The following is a 21,265-nucleotide window of genomic DNA, read 5'->3' on the forward strand; positions in this document are numbered from 1 at the left end:
TGTTCACCATCTTAGCTGTAGAGGGCGCAGCGTCACTGGCCCTCATGTGGGATCTGAACTGGGGCCCTGCTGCTCAGAGCTGGTGTCCCAAGCCAGCTCTTAACCAACGTGCCACTCGGCCGGCCCCCACACTGTAATGTTTTTATTTGACAGAAATTGCCATACCAGAAGTGACATGTGACACGGAGCATTGCCATGAGGATGATTTTCGTCACACTTTAAAACACACCTTCTCTCAACCGTAGCTCACAACACCCGACTGCACCAAACAAGTTGCAAGTTGTCCCCCTCCCCCATGTGGGACCTCCACAGCTGAGATATCCAACCTGATTCTTAATTGCCACTCTGTGGGTGTGGGACCTGTCCCTTTCGCGTCTCCCCCTCCCCTCCCTCGTTGTGGCTTCTTTGTATCCTTAGTTATAGCACTTCTGTTCACCTAGTCTTCAGGTGGTTCTCAATGATGGTTGTTCTGTAATTTAGTTGTAATTGTGATATGGTTGTGGGAAGAGGTGAGTACAGCATTTTCATGCTCTGCCCTCTTGATGGAAGTCAATACTTATCATTTCTAACTTCTGAAATCTTCTGTTTAGGTGAGACATGGAATCCATTAAAACTGCATTATCAGTTAAGAAACGTGCGGGAACGATTAGCAAAAAACCTGGTAGAAAAGGGCGTATTGACAACAGAGAAACAGAACTTCCTACTTTTTGACATGACGACACATCCCCTCACCAACAACAACATTAAGCAGCGCCTCATCAAGAAGGTCCAGGAAGCCGTTCTGGACAAATGGGTGAATGACCCTCACCGCATGGACAAGCGCCTGCTGGCCCTCATTTACCTGGCCTACGCCTCGGATGTGCTGGAGAATGCTTTCGCTCCCCTCCTGGATGAGCAGTATGATTTGGCCACCAAGAGAGTGCGGCAGCTCCTGGACTTAGACCCTGAGGTGGAATGTCTGAAGGCCAACACCAGCGAGGTTCTGTGGGCGGTGGTGGCAGCGTTCACCAAGTAACTGCTCAGAAGGAAGTGTTCTCCTCTCTCTCGTGGAAACCAGGAGCTTTTCTTCTCTCGACTTCTGGTTTTCTGCATTTGTACTTTCCCACACTATAATCAATTGGCTTTTGTTTTATGAAATGATAGGTGGCTTTTTTTTTTTTTTTAAATGTATGCAGGATTCTGCTGGTACGAGAGGCTTTCCTCTTTCAGTTTTTAAAAAAGTTTTACTGCCATATTGGCATTCCATTCCTTGTTGCCATTCTCGCTATTACCTGTTTTGGGTTTCTGGCACACGTTGACTTTCAAGGTACCTCCAGTCCCCTTCCATGCACATCTTTTGGATTACCTCAGGTTGAGTTTTCCCCACATGTGCATGTACATCTCATTTCTGCCTACGGTTCTGACAGAAATCACAAAAAGGCCTTTAACTTACCAAAGGTAAATATCTGTATCTATTAGGACATTTTATACATTAGACCTCAGTTGAGATGTATACTTAGCAAAATTATTTTTAAATTGAAACAACACAGTAAATAATATAAAATGCCCCTTGGATTTTGCTTCTCATGTAAATCTATTATAACACTTGTTATAACTTTAACTATTAAATCATAAAGGTCCAGTTGTTTCACAAAGCCAGTTTGGGATGGGCCCCATTCCAGTTATGCTGTATATAGTTTGAATTATATAAATTGCCCCTTCTGGCCACCCCTGCCTCCATCTTAGTATTTTGCAAGATTTAATTAGTACACCTGGTGCCCCTCACTTACTTTAGTCATTATTATTTGGTAGCAAAATAGACCTCTCATCATTGAAGGAGAGAGAAAAGATGTGTGTCTGATTGGTCCTAAGATTTTTTTAGCTGTCCATTCATGGTACTCTTTGCCTATGCATCTCCTTTTTGGAATGTTATTTTGGTCTTACTGTTTTTATCATTTCTGTAGGGAAGAGGCTTGTGACCAGTACTAATCTTGAGTACAGTTTTTTTCTTTTTTTTTTTTTTAACCACAAGTAAATTAATGTCTGCTCTTAAATGTCATTTATCTACTCACACTTTCTTGGGGGAAAAAAAATCAAATGTCAGTCCTAGCAGATGTTGCATGTAAATTGTTAGCAAGTAATGACTACAACTCAGACGATTAAGAATTTTGTAACAGAAAGCTCTGCTATGTTTTAATTTTTATATACAATTATGATAATTAGCACATTATAAGAATATAAACCTTTGCTTTCTAAAGTTTATTTTTACTATTTCTTTATCACTGTTTATCATATCACCTTGGTTTCATAATGTAAATACTATATATTGAACAAATTAAATGTCAGATTTTTTATTACCGTAATTCATGTTAATAGTGGGGCTTTCAGGCAATTAGAGATTTGTTTCGGTTAACATTCATGCAAAAGTACTAGGTGGTGTGTAACTCTAGAGCTGGATTTTAAGAGATTCTCTAATATGTATACTATCTTTTTATCTGAAGTAATAAATAAACTATGATTTTGAAAGTGCCTGAATCAGAGCAAGCATTTTATTTGTATTTTTGTATTCTATCTTAGTTTTCTAATGAAGTTTTACTTAGCCTTAGTATAGTGTAGTAATATTTTAATTCGGGGGTTAGTAAACTATTCTTACAGAGCCAAATAGTAAATATTTCAGGCTTTAGGCCACATATGGTGTCTGTTGCAACTACTCAACTCTGCTGAATGAGAGTTGCCATAGACAATACAAATATTAATAAATGGACAAGGCTGTGTTCTGATAAAACCGTATTTACAGAAACGGGCAGCTGGCCATGGGCAGTAATTTGTGAGTCCCTGTTTTAAGACATGGAAAAAAAGACATTTTCTGTCTATTACGTAACCTCCTTTTTGGAGAAAAATGACACTACTAGTGGTAATTAAGTATAGAAACTATTAGTTTATAGTTTCCTCCCATAAAATGGATACTGGAGACTGATCATCAGTATCCTGGAATTCCTTTACAGGTGAAGATTCATTGTTTTTCCCTTGAAAAGATTTTAGAAGCGAGATAATGACTGTTTCTAAGGGATTCTTCACTTCAGCATCTATATTCTCAAGTCAGGAAACAAGGATCTCGCCTGAACTTCTGTCAGTGTTTGTTCTAAAGAGAATGCACACACACCTCCACCTGTGTATGGCCCCAGCTTCAGGACATGTTTCTATGTTCGGAGGAGAGGAAAAGCAGCACATTCAGGAGGGGACAGTGTTATCTAGAACTCTTTCTTCTATAAAATGCTGCTGCTTTTAAAGCAGGAATGGTGTGACTCTATGAAAATAACAATTCTGTATGGTAGAAGCAGTATTTCCCAGGCTTATGCCACTCAGATCCAAGAATCAGGTAGTGAATTTAACATAATAAAAAGTACATAAAGATCTATTGTACAAAGAATTGGTAGTTGCTGTGGCGTTTTGACTTCACATGCTATTTGAGGTTGTTCCTTAAAATAACCTGATGTGGAGTAATGCTCTAACGGAGAAAAGAAACTTACTGAATGCATGTTCTGTGCCTTGTTAAGTATTTAATACCTTGTTTTGACCTCCTCAAACCCCAATTACTGTCTTCATTTAATGAAAAACAGGCTTGGAGAGAATGATTTCCCAATCTCACATTATCTGGTAAGTGTTTGAGTTTTTAAATCATGAAGTGATTGAATAATAGTAATGGCATTTAACTACAATTTCTCCTTATTTAATAAGATAAGGATAAATTGATAAGATAAATAATAGAGAGGGGGCTTCTTTTTTCTAACAGACAAAAGCAGAATAGCAGACATTCCTATGCTTTTGCAAAATAAAATGATAAAAGGACATCTCTGCTTTATTCTAATAGCTTGTTATAATTACATAAATTATCTTTTAGAGATGGAAAAGTCAATTCTATTTGTTCTTAGAAAAAAAAAGCATTGTCAAATGTCAAATGGCCAAGAAAGTCCCTGCTGAAGCAAGATTGCCCAGTGGTCTCTTGACACATTGTTACTCAGTTCTTCCCATTGTGACCAGATGAGTACAATACTCGACAAGTGTCAAGTATAACAAATCTTTGAATTTGGTCATCACTCAAAGGAAAGTGAAAGAGGCTGGTATCTGACTGGTTCAGTGGCAATATATGACAAATAAGTAATGGCATCCAGTCTGACGGCAGCCCATGACTGCCAGGCACGACTGCTTTTGCCCCAGGAGTGTGAAAACCACCAGTCTCGAGTCTCTGAGGTATTTAGTTCCTGACATTTAATTCCAACTTGATGGCCTCTCCATCTTGTATTAACTTGTTCTATATTATCAGGTAATATTGTTCCATTTCACTTTCATCCAGATCAAAATGACTGACCCACAGCCTGAGGTAATTTCCAATTCATCACAGCCAATCAGGTCCCAGAATGATATACCTGGCTCTTGTAAGTTGCGCACAAATGTCACAAATGTCATATATTCTTTAATTGTATCAGTGAGGTAATAATAATATTCATAACCTTGCAGGTTATTTTTCAAAGAAGTATGGATGATAACATAGTTAAATGTTGATTATGTACACTTCGTCAGCCCAGTGTTAGAATTATATGGGCGTTTACTTAGGATAGACTAGTCGTGTACTGTGTTCCCACTAGCATCATATACAGGTGTGCAATTTACTTTTTGCACTTACATTGTGTAGTGTTCAGAATAAGCACGCATCCTTTTTAATAATTTATGGCTTCATTGTATAACTTCGTTAAATCTCATTAGTGGACATTTGGATTCTCATGTTTTTCATTATTGCAAACAGTATTTTAATGTACACGTCATCATATTTCCCTGACTTCTATAGGAGGAATTAATCAAAATGAGTTTGCTCAAACAATATGCCTTGAAAACATATAAGATAAAGCCAGATTGATTTGTACAATGCATGTTAACTAACACTTCAACCAATCATGTGAATACTGGTTTCCCTACACCCTAACCCTAGCTGGTACTCTAGAGGTTCTCATCAATCCTGCTCTTTGCCAAGCTAATAGGAATTTCCAAATTGTTTTAATTATTGGGGGGTTGATTATCATTTGTCTTTATTTGGTAATTTATATTTATTTTTGTGAATTGGATTCATGCTCTTTATCCATTCTAATGGCCATTGTTATAGAATAATTTTGTCAGGTTAGAAGCTCTTGAGATTATGGTTGGACTTACATTACATGTATAGTCTGGGGAGAATTGAAAACTTTATAGTATTGAGTCATCTTATCCACGAATAAGCTATATCTGTCTCCCCATTTGTTTGAGTTACCTTTTTTATGTCTCTTTATAGAGTTGTCTGTTTTTTAGGCTTGCCAGTCCTTGCTAAGGTTATTTTTCCATTGCTGTTATGATTAGGTGTTTCCTTCTATATGTTCGAATTGGTTATTATTTACATATAGCTGTTGTTTTGGTGAATAATTTTTGATAGCCACCTTATTGAATCCTAATATTTTAAGTCTTTAAATTGATGTGCTTGTGTTTACATGTACCCAATTATATCGTGCAGATCACAATAATTTATTTTTTCACTATTTGTACCTCTTTTTAAAAATTTTGTCTTAATTGTATTGGCTTGTACCTCCAGAACATTGTTATTCAACAATAACATCAGTGAACATCTTTTTTGTGTGTATTCTTTTTTTTTTCTTTTAAGATTTTTTTTATTGGGGAATCGGGGGAAGGGGAACAGACAAGTTGCTGTTGTTTTGTTCTTCAGTCTAGTTGTGGAGGATGTTGCTTCACTGGCCCAAGTTGGCACCGTCATTGCGCTCTTTCCGGGTGAGGCAGGTTGGTCGCCAGCCTCTGGACAGCCGCTCATGTTGGCTGCTGGCAACACACGGTAGCCCATGGCAAGCCACTGCAGCAGGGGACTGCAGCCTACGCCGTTGCCGTCGCCCAGCCCCAGGTCGAGCTGCCGTTCACCATCTTAGCTGCAGAGAGCAGTGTCACTGGCCCTCATATGTGGGATCTGAACTGGGGCCCTCTGGCGTCCCAAGCCAGTTCTTAACCAACGCGCAACTCGGCCAGCCCTTTGTATGTATTCTTGACTTGAATGGGAATGATTTTGGAGTTTTCCAAAATCATTCCCGTTTGATGCAGTATGATGCATCAAATGGAAACGATTTTAAGTATGATGCAGTCTTTAAAAAAGTACTGATGTCTTTCACAATATTGTTTTCTTTTTTGTCCCACTAATATATAGAACTCCTTTTATAGATTTCTTAATTTCAAGCCATTTCATGCATTCCTACTTTAACATCACTTAGACTTGGTGTTTCCTTTAATGTCCTGCTGGCTTCCATTAGCTTGGCTAACCTTTAATCGGGATTTTATTTATGAATTTGCTTTGTCCATTTTCATTGTATTCTAAGCATTTTTCAAGTTCATCATTAATGTTACTGACTTGGATTTCTGGTTTCATTTAACTTGATGCTTGTAATATGGGTTTGGTTTGATAAGGTGGTCCTTTCAGCTTCTGTTCTTAGTTCTACTAGATTCATATTAATCTCATTTAAGTTTATCTCTTTGATCTTTGCTTCTTAGTTTCCCTCTTTATATTGGGTTGTCGGAAAAGTCATGACACATTTTTGCAACGAAAAACAGAAAAAAATACATCATGACTTTTCCAACAACCCAATATTTGTTCATTTCCCTGTGTTTCAAAAAAGTGACTTGTATAAACAAGCTCGCTCTCCCCAGGAAAAAAAACTAAAGTACAGCCAATCAGAATCTTACTTTTGGGATATAATATATGGAAAATCAGGTAGGTAGCAGCTTGTATGTGCAAAGAAATTCTGTGATAGTGAGTGGGGCCAAAATTATGACAAAATAGCATTCACAGATTTCTAAGTAAAAAGGTGTGAAGAGTTGGGGACAAGGCTGCCAGCTGGTGGCGGGAGAAGTAGGTCTGCAGGAAGAGACCCACAGTCACAGAGTCCTATCAGTGTAGGGCACTTAATGACCCATAAACGCCCGAGTTCCTTTAGTCTCCGAGGTCTTGGTCATATGCTGAGTCCCATTCTTGGATACTTGTGAGATGCCATCTTGCCTTCTTCCTTGGTGTCTGCATCTTAAAACCAAAGTAGATGGTTTTTTTTATTTCACTCTGTGAAGTAGGGTCCCAGATCATCCAAATATTGAAGGGGGTGACGGGGGGAGTGGAGGTGAGTGGGTAGGGGTTTTGAGAAAAATGTAGACTGTGGTCATTGTGAGGAATGAGAGAAAAACTGACAATGAAACAGCTGCCGAATAGCATGAGAGTCCAGTTGAGGTTGGAAACAATGGATTTATAGCAGCAGCATAATGTGTGGCTGTAGGATTTTGTCTCATAATAGGCATGTAGGAACCAAGAAGTCAGCTAGTTGGAAGGATCCAGGATTTAGCTGGGGTGAGGGAGCGAAGCTTATGGGCTGAACAGGCACTGCTGTGCTCTTCATGGGGTCCAGTCTGAATAGAGATGGGAATGAAACGGCTGAGGTTCTGACGGGGAGAAAATGGACAACTGTCAAGGGATTGGAGGGCTTGTTGAAACTGAAGACAAGAAGCAGTAGTGGGAAGAAGGAATAAGGTCGGAAGGTTGTAAAAGTGGGGGATGTTTGATTTTCAGATTTCAGAGGTAGACCGGTTTTGGGTTGTGTCAGCTCCTGGTTGTGGCCCCAGGAAGGCGTGGGTGACCTGAGTTCTGTCGCCTTTGTACCCATCACCCACCTAGGTAATAATCAACCTTTCTGATCTTGATATTTTAAAAGGTTATTCTGTAGATGCAGAATTAAAAAAAAAAAGCAGTAAGCAGAATGTAGTAAGCAGAGTGTTTATTTTTTAAAATTACTTTAAAAAGGTTGTTTACAGAGATGTGGGTTTACATAATTTGGCGACAACATTTTTAAATGTACAGGCTATTTCATATTATTGCACTTACTCTTTCATAATATATAAGGCATTTTATTTTACATAAATAAAGGATAATGTATAATATACAACAGGTGTGGTGCCAATTAAGTCAACCATCAAATTAAATGAGATGTGTATGGTAGGATAGACATGAAACCCAACCTACTTCAAACCTTCACGATATATCCTTGCAACTACGATTTACATGTTATAACACATATTTAACCTCATAGCTTATTGTGAATGACCGACCAGTTAAAAAACCAAAACCATGAAAGTTTTAGTAGGACAATACCATTAGTGTTCACTTCAGGAAGTGTGGGAATTCATTCGACTAATTAGAAATACTCGTCATGCCTTGAACACTGAAGACAAATAAATAGCTTTCTATCTTAGGGTCAAAAACAGTTTGGCTTTTGCTTCCTCCCTTAAGTTCCAACTGTCGGCCAGGGAACTCTCCTGGCAAGATCTACTAGAAATGGCAGATGACTTTTAACATGCTTTAGTGAGCCAGAGGCCCCCCCCCCCCCCCCCCCCCCCCGCATTCTTCAGATAAAGATGAGGGACTCTCTCACAAGACCACTCCATTGTTCCGCATGGCTCTGGAAGTTCCTGTCGGTTCACATAGGGCTGTGCATTTCTTAGTCGGCACAGCTGGAAGAGTGGAGGCAAAAAATCGTTTTCAGTGTTGACTTCTAGTAGTCTCTTGTCATTTAGGCAAGAAAACAGAAACCACAAAACTGACCCCAGAGACTTAAAAACAATCTAGCATGCACCTTGCACTGACTTTCTATAGTATCCTACCTGGAATTGTAGTGAAAAGTAGAAGTTAAATTAATCAGGTCTTTCTAGCTAAATGCCTGTACTACATTTTCTTTTGTATAACCTGTTAAAACAATGCGAAAACTGGGCTCACACCAGCCAGATATTTCACTCCCATCTGAGAGACCTCTCTGGCCCAACTCCACAGAGGTTTCCTGGGATTATAATCACTCAGAAAAATAATGTACAAAGGTGACGGCTCTAGTGCCTCCATGATTGGGGGGGGTATAATGACTTGAGTTCTTGTCTCTAAGCCACACACCCAAGCAGTAGGTTATGTCAAGTAAGCTCCAACAGAAAACCTTAGCATCATCAGGTATGTAATCTCACCTGGATTCCCCCGGACTCAATCAGCCAGCTTGTGCCACCCGAGAATTTGAGTTGTAACTACATAGTTCTCCTTTACCATTTTCCTCTTTCTTATTACATTTTGGCAAATGAAGCTGATGAGGGCTTGAACTACAAGGGGCGAAAAGCCAGTGGTGTGACGAGGGACAGCGCATCGAACGGGAACAGCTACTACGAAGCTCGTGCTATGAACGGAGAGCAGCAAGCGAGGACCAGCTGCACAAGCAACGTGAGTCACAGTGGGCTTCTGCAGGGAAACGTTTTTGGCAGAAGGAAGAATTTGCAAAACAGGAAAACAAAAAACAGCAAAAACTTCAGTCACCGCAGAGGTATGGCATGACACCCAGGTCGGAAAAGTGACCCAGAATTTAGAAAGTTCACATTTTTTAAGCTTGTTGGGATAAGGGGAGGAAAACCAGCAACAAAAAGTTCTCTACAAGGATTATTTTAAGCTCCTCTCTTTGGATTGTAAATATAACGCCTCTGTTTATAAATCCAAGGATACTAAAAAGATACTTGATTTCTAAAAATTTAGTTTAAATTACTGGTTGGAGTATATACACTATAGAAATGGAAACCCAGTGACTGATATTTTTGTCTGCTCTTGTGTTGACCAGTCTTGAATCCAAGCATTTATTCAAGACGAGTTCCAAACTAGATGCAAGGTGCTCTCAGCTGGACCTTCCTGCTCATTTTAAGCAGTGAAGTTCCTGGCTACTTAGTACAGTTCATCGGAACTATGTTTCTGTAAAACAGCCTTACGACTTACACTCTTAGATCATGACCCCATGGTGATCAGTAACCCACCGAGTTGAACTCTGCATCCATACATTGCACATTACACTCACTAAAAAATATTACTTTCTGTATTTTGCTTTTCATTTTTGGATAATTCCTGAGCTCAGCCTAACCATTAGGTCGTAATTAATTTATTTTTAAAGTCTCATTTTCTTTTCAGGGTAACACACTAACCTGTGTCTCCTTCCATTGAATGTCCCTAAAAGCATTTGGTTACTTACAAAATTACATTTAACTATAGTCCTTTTAGTTGTGACACTTGTGTTGCCTCTCAGACTCTTGTTGGCTCCCTAAATTGCCAGGACTGGGTATGTTGGCGAGGTGGCAAAGGCCTAGCTAAACGTTTCAAATGAAAAAGAGCTTCATGCCACAACTTGTGTCACTATCAGTAAACATGAAAGGCAGGGGCAGGCACAGGGATTCATTGAACCCGCCTGCCCTGGTGATCCAGGTGGAAGTCTTCCCGAGTTCAGCTTCACATGCAGGTAAAAACGTGGAGATTTTTAGTCCTTGCCTACACCATGGTGCTCTGTTGTTTTAGGAACCCACCATTTAAAGAAGTCATTCTGATTTGCTAAAATAAGAAGGGAACCGAAAAAAAGGAGACTGTTGTTTTAAACATGTGTCACTACTACTGTTTGTTTCATGAAGAATTCCTATGCTTTCTAATTACTAACTGCACAGGTCCTTCTGGGACAGATTTCATAATATTCCAAGCATCGAAGTGCATGAGCCCAACCAGGGCTTTCCCATTAATGGCAAGAATTTCATCTCCAGCTTCTATTATTCCAGCTTGTTCAGCGGCGCCACCTGTGAGAACAAATACAGAACAGTGGCTTGGTACTTGCACAATATCCAAAATGAATTCCAAGTAAACTAAGAACTTAAATGAGAGAAAACTCTCTAAATGACATGCTTATATTCTTAGAATCCAGAGATATTTCTTAAACAAGACACACAAAGTATATACCCCATAAAAAGAAATTTGACTATATTAAAAAATTCAAATCTATAACCCCACCCCCACCCCCAAACATAAGCAACTGAAGGGAAGGTATTTCAAAAGAAGACAAAATAAAGAGAAGGTTGAACAAAGGAAATCCATACTGAAAATCCAAATAGCCAGTATGTGCAGGAAAACAGGTTCACCTTCTAATTGTTAACAGGTACTGGCTAAGGTAGCCAAGTTCTGAGAATCAGTGATTCATGCACAGCCGTGACCGTGGACATTTATGGAATTGACTGCTTCCAAACACAGCTTTGACATAATGCCTACAACTACAGAGCTTTGTATATGGTATAACAGGTTTATGAACTTTGAAAAAGCACATGTTTAAGCCTTCTTATATTAATTTCTTGCACATGTACATCTAAAAAGAAGCGCACACCAGCGCGAAAGCACTTAAAGCAAAAAGGGCATTGAAAGAAAAATTCCCAAGTCTGAAGATAATTCATGTTCTCAGAAACCTTAATTAGATCTCAAAAAACTAAGCAGCTGTTTCTATTTCATCCTAAACTGCTGAAAATCGTTGTTAAATATTATTTAATGTCAATATACATGATTATAGCTGATTATGAAAATTGAAAAAATAATAAAAATATAGCTGGAAGAAAATAAGTTCAAATCCAACCCACTCAAGGATGAAACATTTTATGTTGTTCATGATAGAGGCACATACTGTGGTTAGAGAAGAGATGAGCCCTCACCAAAATCATCTCTACTATGGGAGCAAAGACACTGATTTAGTCATGGTCACTGCTTTCTGCAGATACACATTTTCGAAGTACCAAAGCACTGTTATTTGACATAACCAATTATACTGTGTTATCACATGCGCCCAGTGTCCTGTTCTGCTAGGAATATTGACTAAAGGCCCCCAAGCAGGTTATATGACACCAGAGAAGCTTGTGTGTGTTAATCCAGGGCTAAGGACATGGGGGTTCCAACCAATCAACAGGAGGCTGTGAGCTAGTGGAACGTGCACTATGAATAGCAATCAGACTGGGTTTTGGTCTCAAGTCTATGACTTCAAGCAACTGCTACAGGTTTCTTTAAACCTCAGTTTTTTAATCTGCAAAATAGTGACGTTAATATCTGTCCTGTTACTTCACTAGATTGTTGTAAGGATGGAATGAGGTGACGTAGATAAAAGTCCTTGATGAACCATTTAGTGTTGCGCAGACCAAAGAGGGTGCCAACTCCTGGACTTCTTTTACCTGAGAAAGAAACATTTCGTTTAAAACATTGTTTCCTTGGGTTTTCTGTTACTAGAGGCCAAATAGGATCCTAACAGACTTGGTCAGGATATGTCTCTCTCCATTTATTGAAGTTTTTAAAAACGTCTTTTAGAAAGCTTTTATGCTTTTCCCCAAAAAGGTCTTTCATGGCCAACCTGATAAAAGAATGATTCGTAATAGTTATAATTTCCACCCATAACTAAGTTGGAGCATCTTTTCCTATGTTTCTTGGCTGTTTAGGTTTGAACTTTTGTTTTTCTATTTGTTTCCTTTACCCATATTTTTTCTTTATTTTGTATTTTTCTTATTGAATTATAGTTCTTTATATATTCTGGACATTAGCCTTTTGTTGGTTAAATACATTGTAAATAACTTCTAGTCACTTAGATTTTTATATTTGCTCCTGAATTTTTTTGCCATATATAAGATAAACATTTTACGTATTTTTATAATATGTGCTTTTTGTGTTATGTTTAAGTAGTAATCCTTTAGTATTTTAAAGTAATGGTTATGGCTGATATGTAGGACATGCTATTGATTTTTATATGTTGATTATGAATTCAGCAATCCTGAATTGATATTGGCTTAACATTTTATTCTTTTAGATTTTTTTTTTCAGTCAGGAAGAACATATAATTGGCCAATAGTGACAAATTGTATCCCTGTATTTCCAGTCTTTATACCTTTTATCTTTCTCTTGGCTTACTGTATTATTATTGATATTCTTGGTCAAATGATGAAAAGAGAAACATTTTTAAAGCAGCCCAAACACAGTAATGACAATTTTCTAACCTTTTCCTGGATGGCTGCCACTTCACATAGGAGATTACAAATAACTATTTACTGCTTTTCTTTTTCACAGATAAAATCCCCGACCTTCAAGAAAGCTTTAGAGAAATACGATATTCAATTCCTTTATAATTCAAAGAAATTTTTTGGTATTAGACTGATACATCAAGTACTGCTATATATTGCCTTCGGTGCTTGAGCTAAAAAAGGCACAGGAAACAAGGTAAACAGAAAACCTCATGCCCATTACATTTTTAAAGAATGAAATAAAGGGAAGAAGATGAAATCTCTAAGCCTGTACAAAGAAACTGGATTTACTAGTTTCAAAAAAGTGAAGGCAGGGATCTACTGTATAATATTCAGAAATACTTCAGTGCCTTTCACGAGAATAAAATGACAGGTTTGTACACAAGAGCATCCAAAATGCTAGTCTACGAAAGAGGTGCTTCTTTCTCTTCCTGTCCATTTATATGATAGTTTTCATGAATTTCTAGCCAGATGCTAGAGACAAATGCCAGGGAGTTAGCGAGGGCATCATCCTTGCTCTGCGGGAAGTAGGTCTGGAAGTGCTTCTCTCTTCTGGAACCTTCAGTGCTGCAGCTTCCGTGGGACTCCTGGCCGGGCCTCAGCCTCCTCGGGCTGCTGCTTCGGCCGGCAGAGGCGGCGCGGCCTGTAACTGACCAGGGTGGCAGCGACTCCAGCTGCCTTCACTGTATGTGCCTTAACATACCTCCATTTTGCTATCACTCTTGATAGTTTGGCTGACAGATGTTTATCCTCAGTCCTCTAAAGCGTTATTCTATTGTCTTCTGGCATTCATGCTGCTAATCTGTAGTGCCTTTGGGTGTAATCTGTAGATTTTCTCTGTTAGGTTTTTAGATTTTCTTATTATTACTTACATTCTGAAACTTGTGATATGTAAAGGTTTGGGTTTTTATAAAATCATCCTGTTTTGCCTTGATGAGAATTTTCAGTCTGAAGACTGTTGTTTTTGAATTCTGGAAAATTCTTAGTCATGATTTCTCCAAATATTTCTTTTTCATTCTATTTTTTCCTTCTGGTATTCCTCAGTATTTCCCCTCGTAATTTTGATGTCTTTATTCCCTTGTGCTAGTTTCTATGGTTTCTTCTATCTTGATTTTTATAAATTCTCTTTTCATAAGGATTAAGTATACTTTTAAATTCTATTTATTAATTATAAAAATATATTTGACTGCGTGTCTGTTTTAACATACCTGCCTGCTCCTTTTGAATACTCTCTTGGTCTTGTTTCATGGATAATATTCCTGTCTTTATTTTTTAATGAGATCTCCTGTTTATTGGGTCTGCTGTCTCTCACTGCAGTGGATTTCCTCATGCACTTTGTAAGCTTAGTTTGAGAGCGCTCGCCTGTGAGTGCTCTTACAGGCATACAGTTGTTTCATGCTTGCCTTAGCTCAGCTGTGTTCTGCTGCTGTCAAGGTAACAAGTATGGGGTTTTCCCTTTACCCTAGTACCATGATTCTAGACACCACACACAGCAGAGGCCTGGCTCCTGGTTTATGCCTGCCCTCTACTTGCCCGTGGGCAGGAAGCCTGCTTAAGGCTGCTACCTAAGCTACGGGCAGAGCCATTGTGACCCCAGTCCTGGCACAGAGCAAGTCCCAGCCCTCCGTAGCACAAGAAGCCTGGTTCCAGTCACCCACAAATTCAGGGGGTGCACAGCCCCTGCTCCTGGGTGGGCACTGAAGCCCCAGGCCCACTGTACGTTTCTCGTTCCTGCTGCCTCTGGGCTGCAGCACTGCAGCCCCTGCTTCCCAGTAACGGGTTGTTTGAAAGTACGGCTCCATATTTTACAGATAATTTTCTGTCGGTGCTATGGGCCAGGAGGAGGCTCCTGAGGTATGTAATTGCAGAAATATACCTCAAGGCCACTGACTAGAGGCCATTAAAAACGTAACAGTCCTAGCTAAGAAATGACCTTATTACTTGCTGACCTACTTACTCTGTCATTTGCCCAAACTGTAAGGGTTTTAGATGCCAGACTGCAAGGAAGAGCAGTTAGGTATTTAAATAGTTGGTAGATATGAGGTCTCTTCATGAATTTACTAATAATATTTAATATGTTAACAATATACAGTCCTGCTCCACTGTGTTCTGAGAGATGCACCACTGGGCGATTTCCTCATTGTGCAAGCATCGAGTCACTTACACAAACCTAGATGGTGTAGCCTACTTCTGTAATTATAGGTGCTACACTTTTACATGACACAGCAAAATAGGTGTGTTACACCAGCACAAACATGTGAGTCATGTGTTGCACTGTGACATGATGGCTACGATGTCATTAGGCAATAGGAATTTTTTTAGCTCCTTATAATCTTACGGGACCACGATCGTGTATATAGTCTGTCACTGACCAAAACATTACGTGGCGTGTGATTTTATTGTTATATATTGATGTGGTGGTTTCATGCTTGCCTTCGCTTAAAAGAATATTTAATAATATTTAACATACTAACAATACCAGTACAACACTCCCTAATACTAATTTTTAATAAAACAATACTAATATTTAATATACTAATATCAGTATATTCAATATTATTAGTACTGTTAGTGTTATATTAAATATTATAATGATATGTATATTATTTATACATATATACTGATATTGTTAGTATAATTACCAGCTCAGGAACCTGAAGAGACTTTTGAGACCTCCCAAGATCATAAAATGAATTATTCAAGTTCATGAAGAAACTGTATCTGCCAACCATTTCAGTGATACCTACTGCTCCCACCTTACTGTCTTGCAGTCTGGTATCTGCAACTTTAAGTGACTACGCTCTAGGCCGATGTTAAGTACCCATCTGGCACTTCTTATGGCATTACTTAGCTTGGTATGTTCACATCAATAGCAGCCAATACTAATGAAGAACATGGAGACACTAAAGCCAGACTGCCTGGGTTCAAACCTGGTTCTGCCACTTCCACTGTGTGACCGCAGGTGCCTGCACAACTGCCCTGTGGCCCAGTTTCTCCTTTTGTAAAATGGTGGATAGTACCTATGTGCTAGGACCGTCCTGTGGGTGACATGAGTTAATACGGGAAGAACACAACAGGCTGACGCACAGTAAACCCTGTGTCACAAAGCATTAAAAACATTTCAGATTTTTTTTGAACAAATTTGATTTCCAAATGGAAGGCCCTGACATACACAGAAAGAAAATAGGTAATGGATAGCGGATTGGGTTTTCTAGGACATTACCTTTGTACACTCGTTTAATGAACAGGGGCCCATCTCCAGACATAGACGACTTTCCTCCATCCAGACTCAATCCCAGCCCCGCTGAGGTCTTCAGCACTTCAACGCACAGAGCATCCTGTGCAGCTGTGCTCCTCCCTGCAGCAGTGGTGGTTAGAGAGATGCAAATGACAGGACATGCATTATCTCTTGTCCAGTCCCCCCAAATGTTACCCTGGCACCCTCGAGTCCCATGTATCTTGAGAGCTGATAATAACACTGGAGACCCGTGTTAGGGTTGCTCTCCCAAATTTGGAGCCCCCTCCTGGCTGCGTTCCCCTGTGCCTGCACCCTCTGCTCTTCTGCAAGCGTGGAGAAAGCTTTTACGCCCAAGCAGGAGCCCCTGCTCATCAGGCCCCACACACTGCTGGTGCATGCGTGTCTCAGTGAGACCGAAGCCACACGGAGGGAAGCCGCCTGAGCATCAGAAATAGACGCAGTGCTCCGTTCTGAGTAAGTGCTTGGTGTGGCTCACCACACAGCCGTGGTGTGAGAATGTGGAGGGCACACAGAGCCTGTGCTTCTGAACCTCGTTTTGTGAGCTCTTCTTGGCTGAGGAAGGCTGCAGTCTCTGTCTGTAACCACTTTTGCCCCTCATTTCCTTAGGTTCTTCTAAAACAGGAAAGAACACAAATCCTGATGTCTTCCAAGGACAAATCTCAGTTCTGGAATTTCTCGTTCTACATTGGTTCCCCCATCACAAGAGTTTCTTGTTTTAATTACCAACCACTTTAGCCCTAACAAGAGGATGGAAAGTGGAAGGGCTTTCTTCTTAGGACAGTCAGTGAAGCTGTCAAGTATTCATTTTAAATCTTCAACAGTATGACTCTATAACTCCTGGGTCTTTTTAAAATAACTTATTTGTAACACTGCTTTTGCAAGAAGCATCCACAAACTCTATAGACTTCACTACACTTCGTGTCTCCAACCCAGATGATAGTGATACGTGTCCTTCCTGTTCACCGGGAAAGGACCGTGCCAGCTGCTCACCGACTGGTTGTTGCACTGATGTCTTACCCATGCCAGGCTCCAGGGGGGTGGTCTTTCTGCACTGCGAGCCCTTCCCGTTGGGTGTGGGCGTCTCCTGCCTGGTGGAGGGACTGGGCTGGTCATTTCCTTTCTTGATGACCATGAGGACATCTTCGTACTGCTGTGCCTGGTGCAGAAGCTTCAGGACGTCCCCATGGGTTAAGCCAGCCAGTGCGGCACCATTGACTGACAGAAGGAAATCCCCTCGGCTCATAGTGCCTTCCTGAGAAGCTGCCCCCTGAGCAAACACCCTGTGGACCTGGGACAAGGAGAGGACAAAACCAAATTCATGTATGACCTCCAGTAAAAACAAGGTAACTGCAAATCCGTAGTAAGGAACCTTCTAATGGCAAGTTTCCCAAATCATACAAACGCTTGGTTTACTGGAACCATATTCAGTGTGGGGGATGGAATTCCAAACGTCAGTGCCAGCATCTGAACACATTTTTACTCAACTTCCTGCTAGTGTCTACTACGTGCGTGACACTGTGGGGCGATAACATACAAAGGTGAACGGGACCTGGTCTTGTCTGGTAAAGGTGGCTTCCCTAATGACCTCAAAGGTCACTGGTGATATACAACTTTAGGAGGTGGTTCTTTAAGAAAGTAATTTCATAAGCAAATGCAGGTTCGGTCAGTTAGTCCTAATGTGTTTCTGGTGCTTACATAAAATATTTAGGTAAGTGCAAGGGTACAGACAATTGTGTTTATATGTATTGGCACCTAATAGGTCACTCAGCCTGTATATCAGTCAGCTATGTGTTAAAAGGCATATGTCGTCAATGAAAATACTATGTCCCACTTTTCCATGTTTGTTTTGGTAGCAGTGAACAAACACCAGTAGCCTTTGAACTCCTGACATGAATTTTGTCCTGATAAATTCGGAGGCAGCTTCAGCAGTGACTTCCCTGAGCACATCTTGACATTGTCACTTACCACAATTGACTTTGGCTCCACATCTGTCCCTCCTGCCACACTGAATCCCAGACCTGAGCCTTCTCTTTTAGTCAAGACTACGAAGTAAACATCTTCTTTATTCTAGTGAAGAGAGACAAACAAACAAAGGATATCCCTTGTACCAAGAGTAAGGAAGTGCTGAAATGAATCTTCTGTTAGGACTGCAGTTTGTTACCCCATGCAGTTTGGAAAAACCCCATGGTTTTTCAGGAGCATTCACAGGATATTTGAATTGGAGGAGCCCTATCTCGATCACCCTGCGTTCCTCCTGGGTGGTGCTTGTACGGGTGTGTGAGGGTCCGGCCCGTAGCTGTAGAGCCATTGGGATGGTGGACATGAACCCGGACGGGGTGGGGACGGGGCAATTGAGAAGGCAGTCTGGCCATTCTAGGCACCAGACTGTGTCTTGCCAAATCATAGCATGTAATCTGACCACAAAGGGCACTCTTTATTCCATAATTAAGTCTGCAGTTTAGCAAACCACAATAGCAGTAGCAGCAGCAAAGAGATGTATAAGCGCCAGGAGCAGGATAAGAGCACAATAAAGCCACGTATTCTGTGCTCTCCTCCCGCCGTGCGCTTTCGGGTGCAATTAATGAACTAGCTAGTACTCATAAAATACAAAGTATGTTAAAAATATATAAAGTACAGTATACAAAGTACATTAAAACTGTCAACTCCTATCAAGACTAGAACATTCTTACTAGTGTTCCAAGGTTAAATAACAAAAGACTGTCCTATGTTTCAAGCATCAATCAAAATATACCTTGGAATAAAAGATTTTAAAATAAAAAACAAGCTGGGATGATTCTACTGAATTTCGACTTCCTCCACCCATACGCTAGAGATGACTCAGCAACATTTTCCAGATCTGCACTGGTAGGTTTCCCATGAAGTGGTTTGTAATCCGTCAATTCAAGGGGTTCTCAAACACAGCAATAGAAAGAGACTCTATTCCTGTAAGGGTTGCTCTGATGAGAGAAAGTGAGTGTTGAAAGGGAAAAACACCTTTGTATTGTAGTGTTTGGTTCTATCAGTAAGTCCGAAAGACTAATCTTAAGCATTTGACACTTCTTTATAGAATAGAGTTCATTCAAACAAGGCTCCAAATGCGACACTAGAATGTCCTGCAGAACTTGGGGGGCTGGGATATGGATTTTATGCTCAGATACCATTCAGTGGAGGGGAGAATGATGACTATGCTTTCTCAATAAAAATGGGAACATATGGTCTGGTAAATGATCTCTGTGCAGCTTCTCAGAGGAAACGTTTGATGCTGAAAAAGGAATCTTTCTCAGATATTTAAATGCATCACTGGAGCAGAGAGACAGGCTATTTGAAAATGGGACTTGTCCTGCATTCCAGGACATGTTATCACCAGAATTTTAATTTATTAAAATTTCCTTTTTCCAGTTGTGTGTGAGGATACAAATGTGCTGGAAGCTGTTTGTCAGGCCCAATTTTGCCTCCCTGAGAAGCTTAGCACAGTGTCAGGAAAGCGAGGTCCACGCTCAGGGTCCCCCAAGGCTGGGCCTGCCGAGGTCAGAAGACCAGGACTTGCTTTCGGACTCTCATCTCTCACAGCGCCCCCAGAAGCCACACACCTGCCCGCTCCGGGGTGAGGGGGGTGAGGGAGGTCCCAGATGTCCCCAGGCTGGTGCTCAGCCTCCTGTCTGCAAAGTCTCCACTTCAGTTGTGGTCTCTGAAAATGTCCATGTCGTTTGTGAGTTTGGTTGAGACCTTCTATTTGTTTTTCTCCTTTTACATTTTCTGTAACACTGCAAAATGTCTGGAGCAAAGGGGGCCCTGGCAGAGCATGATCTCACCGTGCCACCTGGGCTGGAAATCCCAGAGTACGACTTTCCACGTGTGAAATGCTCCCCTATTGCAACAAGTTGAGAAGGGCGATGTTGGAACTGTGAAAAATGCTGGCTGTCTCAAGCTGTTTCCTAACTGCAGAGACCCCAACCAGGGGGCTGACAGAAGAGTGGAAGCTGTGGGGAGCTGGGCTCTATCCCACCCTGTCTCCTCCCCAACCTGGCTCACTCCTTATTAGAAACCAACGTCACAGCCCTTCTAAGATTAGGGCTGCTGGAAAGGTTCTCAGTGCTCAGTGACCCAGCTACATGATCGCTTATTTGTTTTCTCTAAACACAAAATATCCATTTCTTAGGGTTCAAATCTCTATGGATAGTCCTGAGAAATTAATGTTGTACTTCAGAGAAGTATTCTAGTACGAACGCATGGTTTCTTTGGTAATTGTTTACTGTCACATGCAGTTTATTGAAAGACTTTGTAAGACTAATAATTAGATTCTTGGTCTTGACCCCCAGGCTTCAGAAGCTCTTACACTTGGGGACAGGGCAGGGCCACACAGATGTTAATTCTCATTCCCCAGCAGGTGGCTTCCCTGACAGGTAGTTTATGTCCACTTAGGTGGACAGAGGTATTTGTGGTCATTACCCAACAGTTCCAAGACGCCTCGTTCTGTTTGGAGGACCCTCTGCAGATAAACTCCAAATGAGAGTGGGGCGGGGAGGACAGGACTTGTTACTATTGGGGAATTAAAACAGCAGCTGCACTAGTCTGGCATCTAAACATACAAGACAAGATCTAGTTTCTGAAGCAAGCTACAAGCGAGACTGAGCTGTAGAACTCAGAACACGAGACTCAGAGAAGGGCTCTCCTTGGCTCTCTGAGCTCGTGGCACACCAGGCGGGTACTTACGTGGCGGCAGCTCCATCTTCTCATGTTTCTGCATTTCACTCACCTCTGATTGTGCTTTCGCTTCCTGAATGAGAGTTAGGATGGTCGATTTGGACTCCACGGACGACAAAACAGACTGTAATCTTTGCTGGTCCCCCGCTGAGACTAGAAGTTGATCCAAACTAAATAATATAAAAACGTTAGAAAAACACGAAGAGAAAAGCAATTTCTCCATTTTGTAAGGACGCATTTTAAACGATGTCCTTTCTACTGTTTTTGTTGGTTATTTGTTTTCAGTGGGAATTACTAAGGATTCAGGGATTCTTCCACGATGTTGCAGGACCAATGTGGTAAGAAAATTTCTGATATATTAAAAAGTTTGCAGTGTAT

The 21,265-nt window shown here is 40.7% G+C and overlaps 2 protein-coding genes across 14 annotated transcripts in view; one reads left to right on the forward strand and one right to left on the reverse strand.

The window, feature by feature from the left end:
* The window catches only part of GOLPH3 (golgi phosphoprotein 3), a 46,522-nt gene extending 44,003 nt beyond the window's left edge, over positions 1–2,519 (forward strand). For both annotated transcript variants that reach the window (XM_019647890.1, XM_019647889.1), the window contains one exon: positions 591–2,519. In XM_019647890.1, coding sequence (XP_019503435.1) covers positions 591–1,015 — 425 coding nt within the window. In that variant the 3' untranslated portion in view covers positions 1,016–2,519. The remainder of the gene's footprint in view (positions 1–590) is intronic.
* A 5,909-nt stretch (positions 2,520–8,428) lies between these two features.
* Positions 8,429–21,265, reverse strand: part of PDZD2 (PDZ domain containing 2) — a 385,588-nt gene continuing 372,751 nt past the window's right edge. For 11 of the 12 annotated variants that reach the window (XM_019647870.1, XM_019647867.1, XM_019647869.1 and 8 more), the window contains 5 exons: positions 20,940–21,057; positions 18,149–18,250; positions 17,201–17,471; positions 16,148–16,282; positions 8,429–10,680 (listed from right to left, as the gene is read on the reverse strand). In XM_019647870.1, coding sequence (XP_019503415.1) covers positions 10,514–10,680; positions 16,148–16,282; positions 17,201–17,471; positions 18,149–18,250; positions 20,940–21,057 — 793 coding nt within the window. In that variant the 3' untranslated portion in view covers positions 8,429–10,513. The other variant, XM_019647871.1, reaches the window with a different exon arrangement.

Source organism: Hipposideros armiger, unplaced genomic scaffold (genome assembly GCF_001890085.2).
Source record: "Hipposideros armiger isolate ML-2016 unplaced genomic scaffold, ASM189008v1 scaffold_117, whole genome shotgun sequence".
Taxonomy (NCBI): domain Eukaryota; kingdom Metazoa; phylum Chordata; class Mammalia; order Chiroptera; family Hipposideridae; genus Hipposideros; species Hipposideros armiger.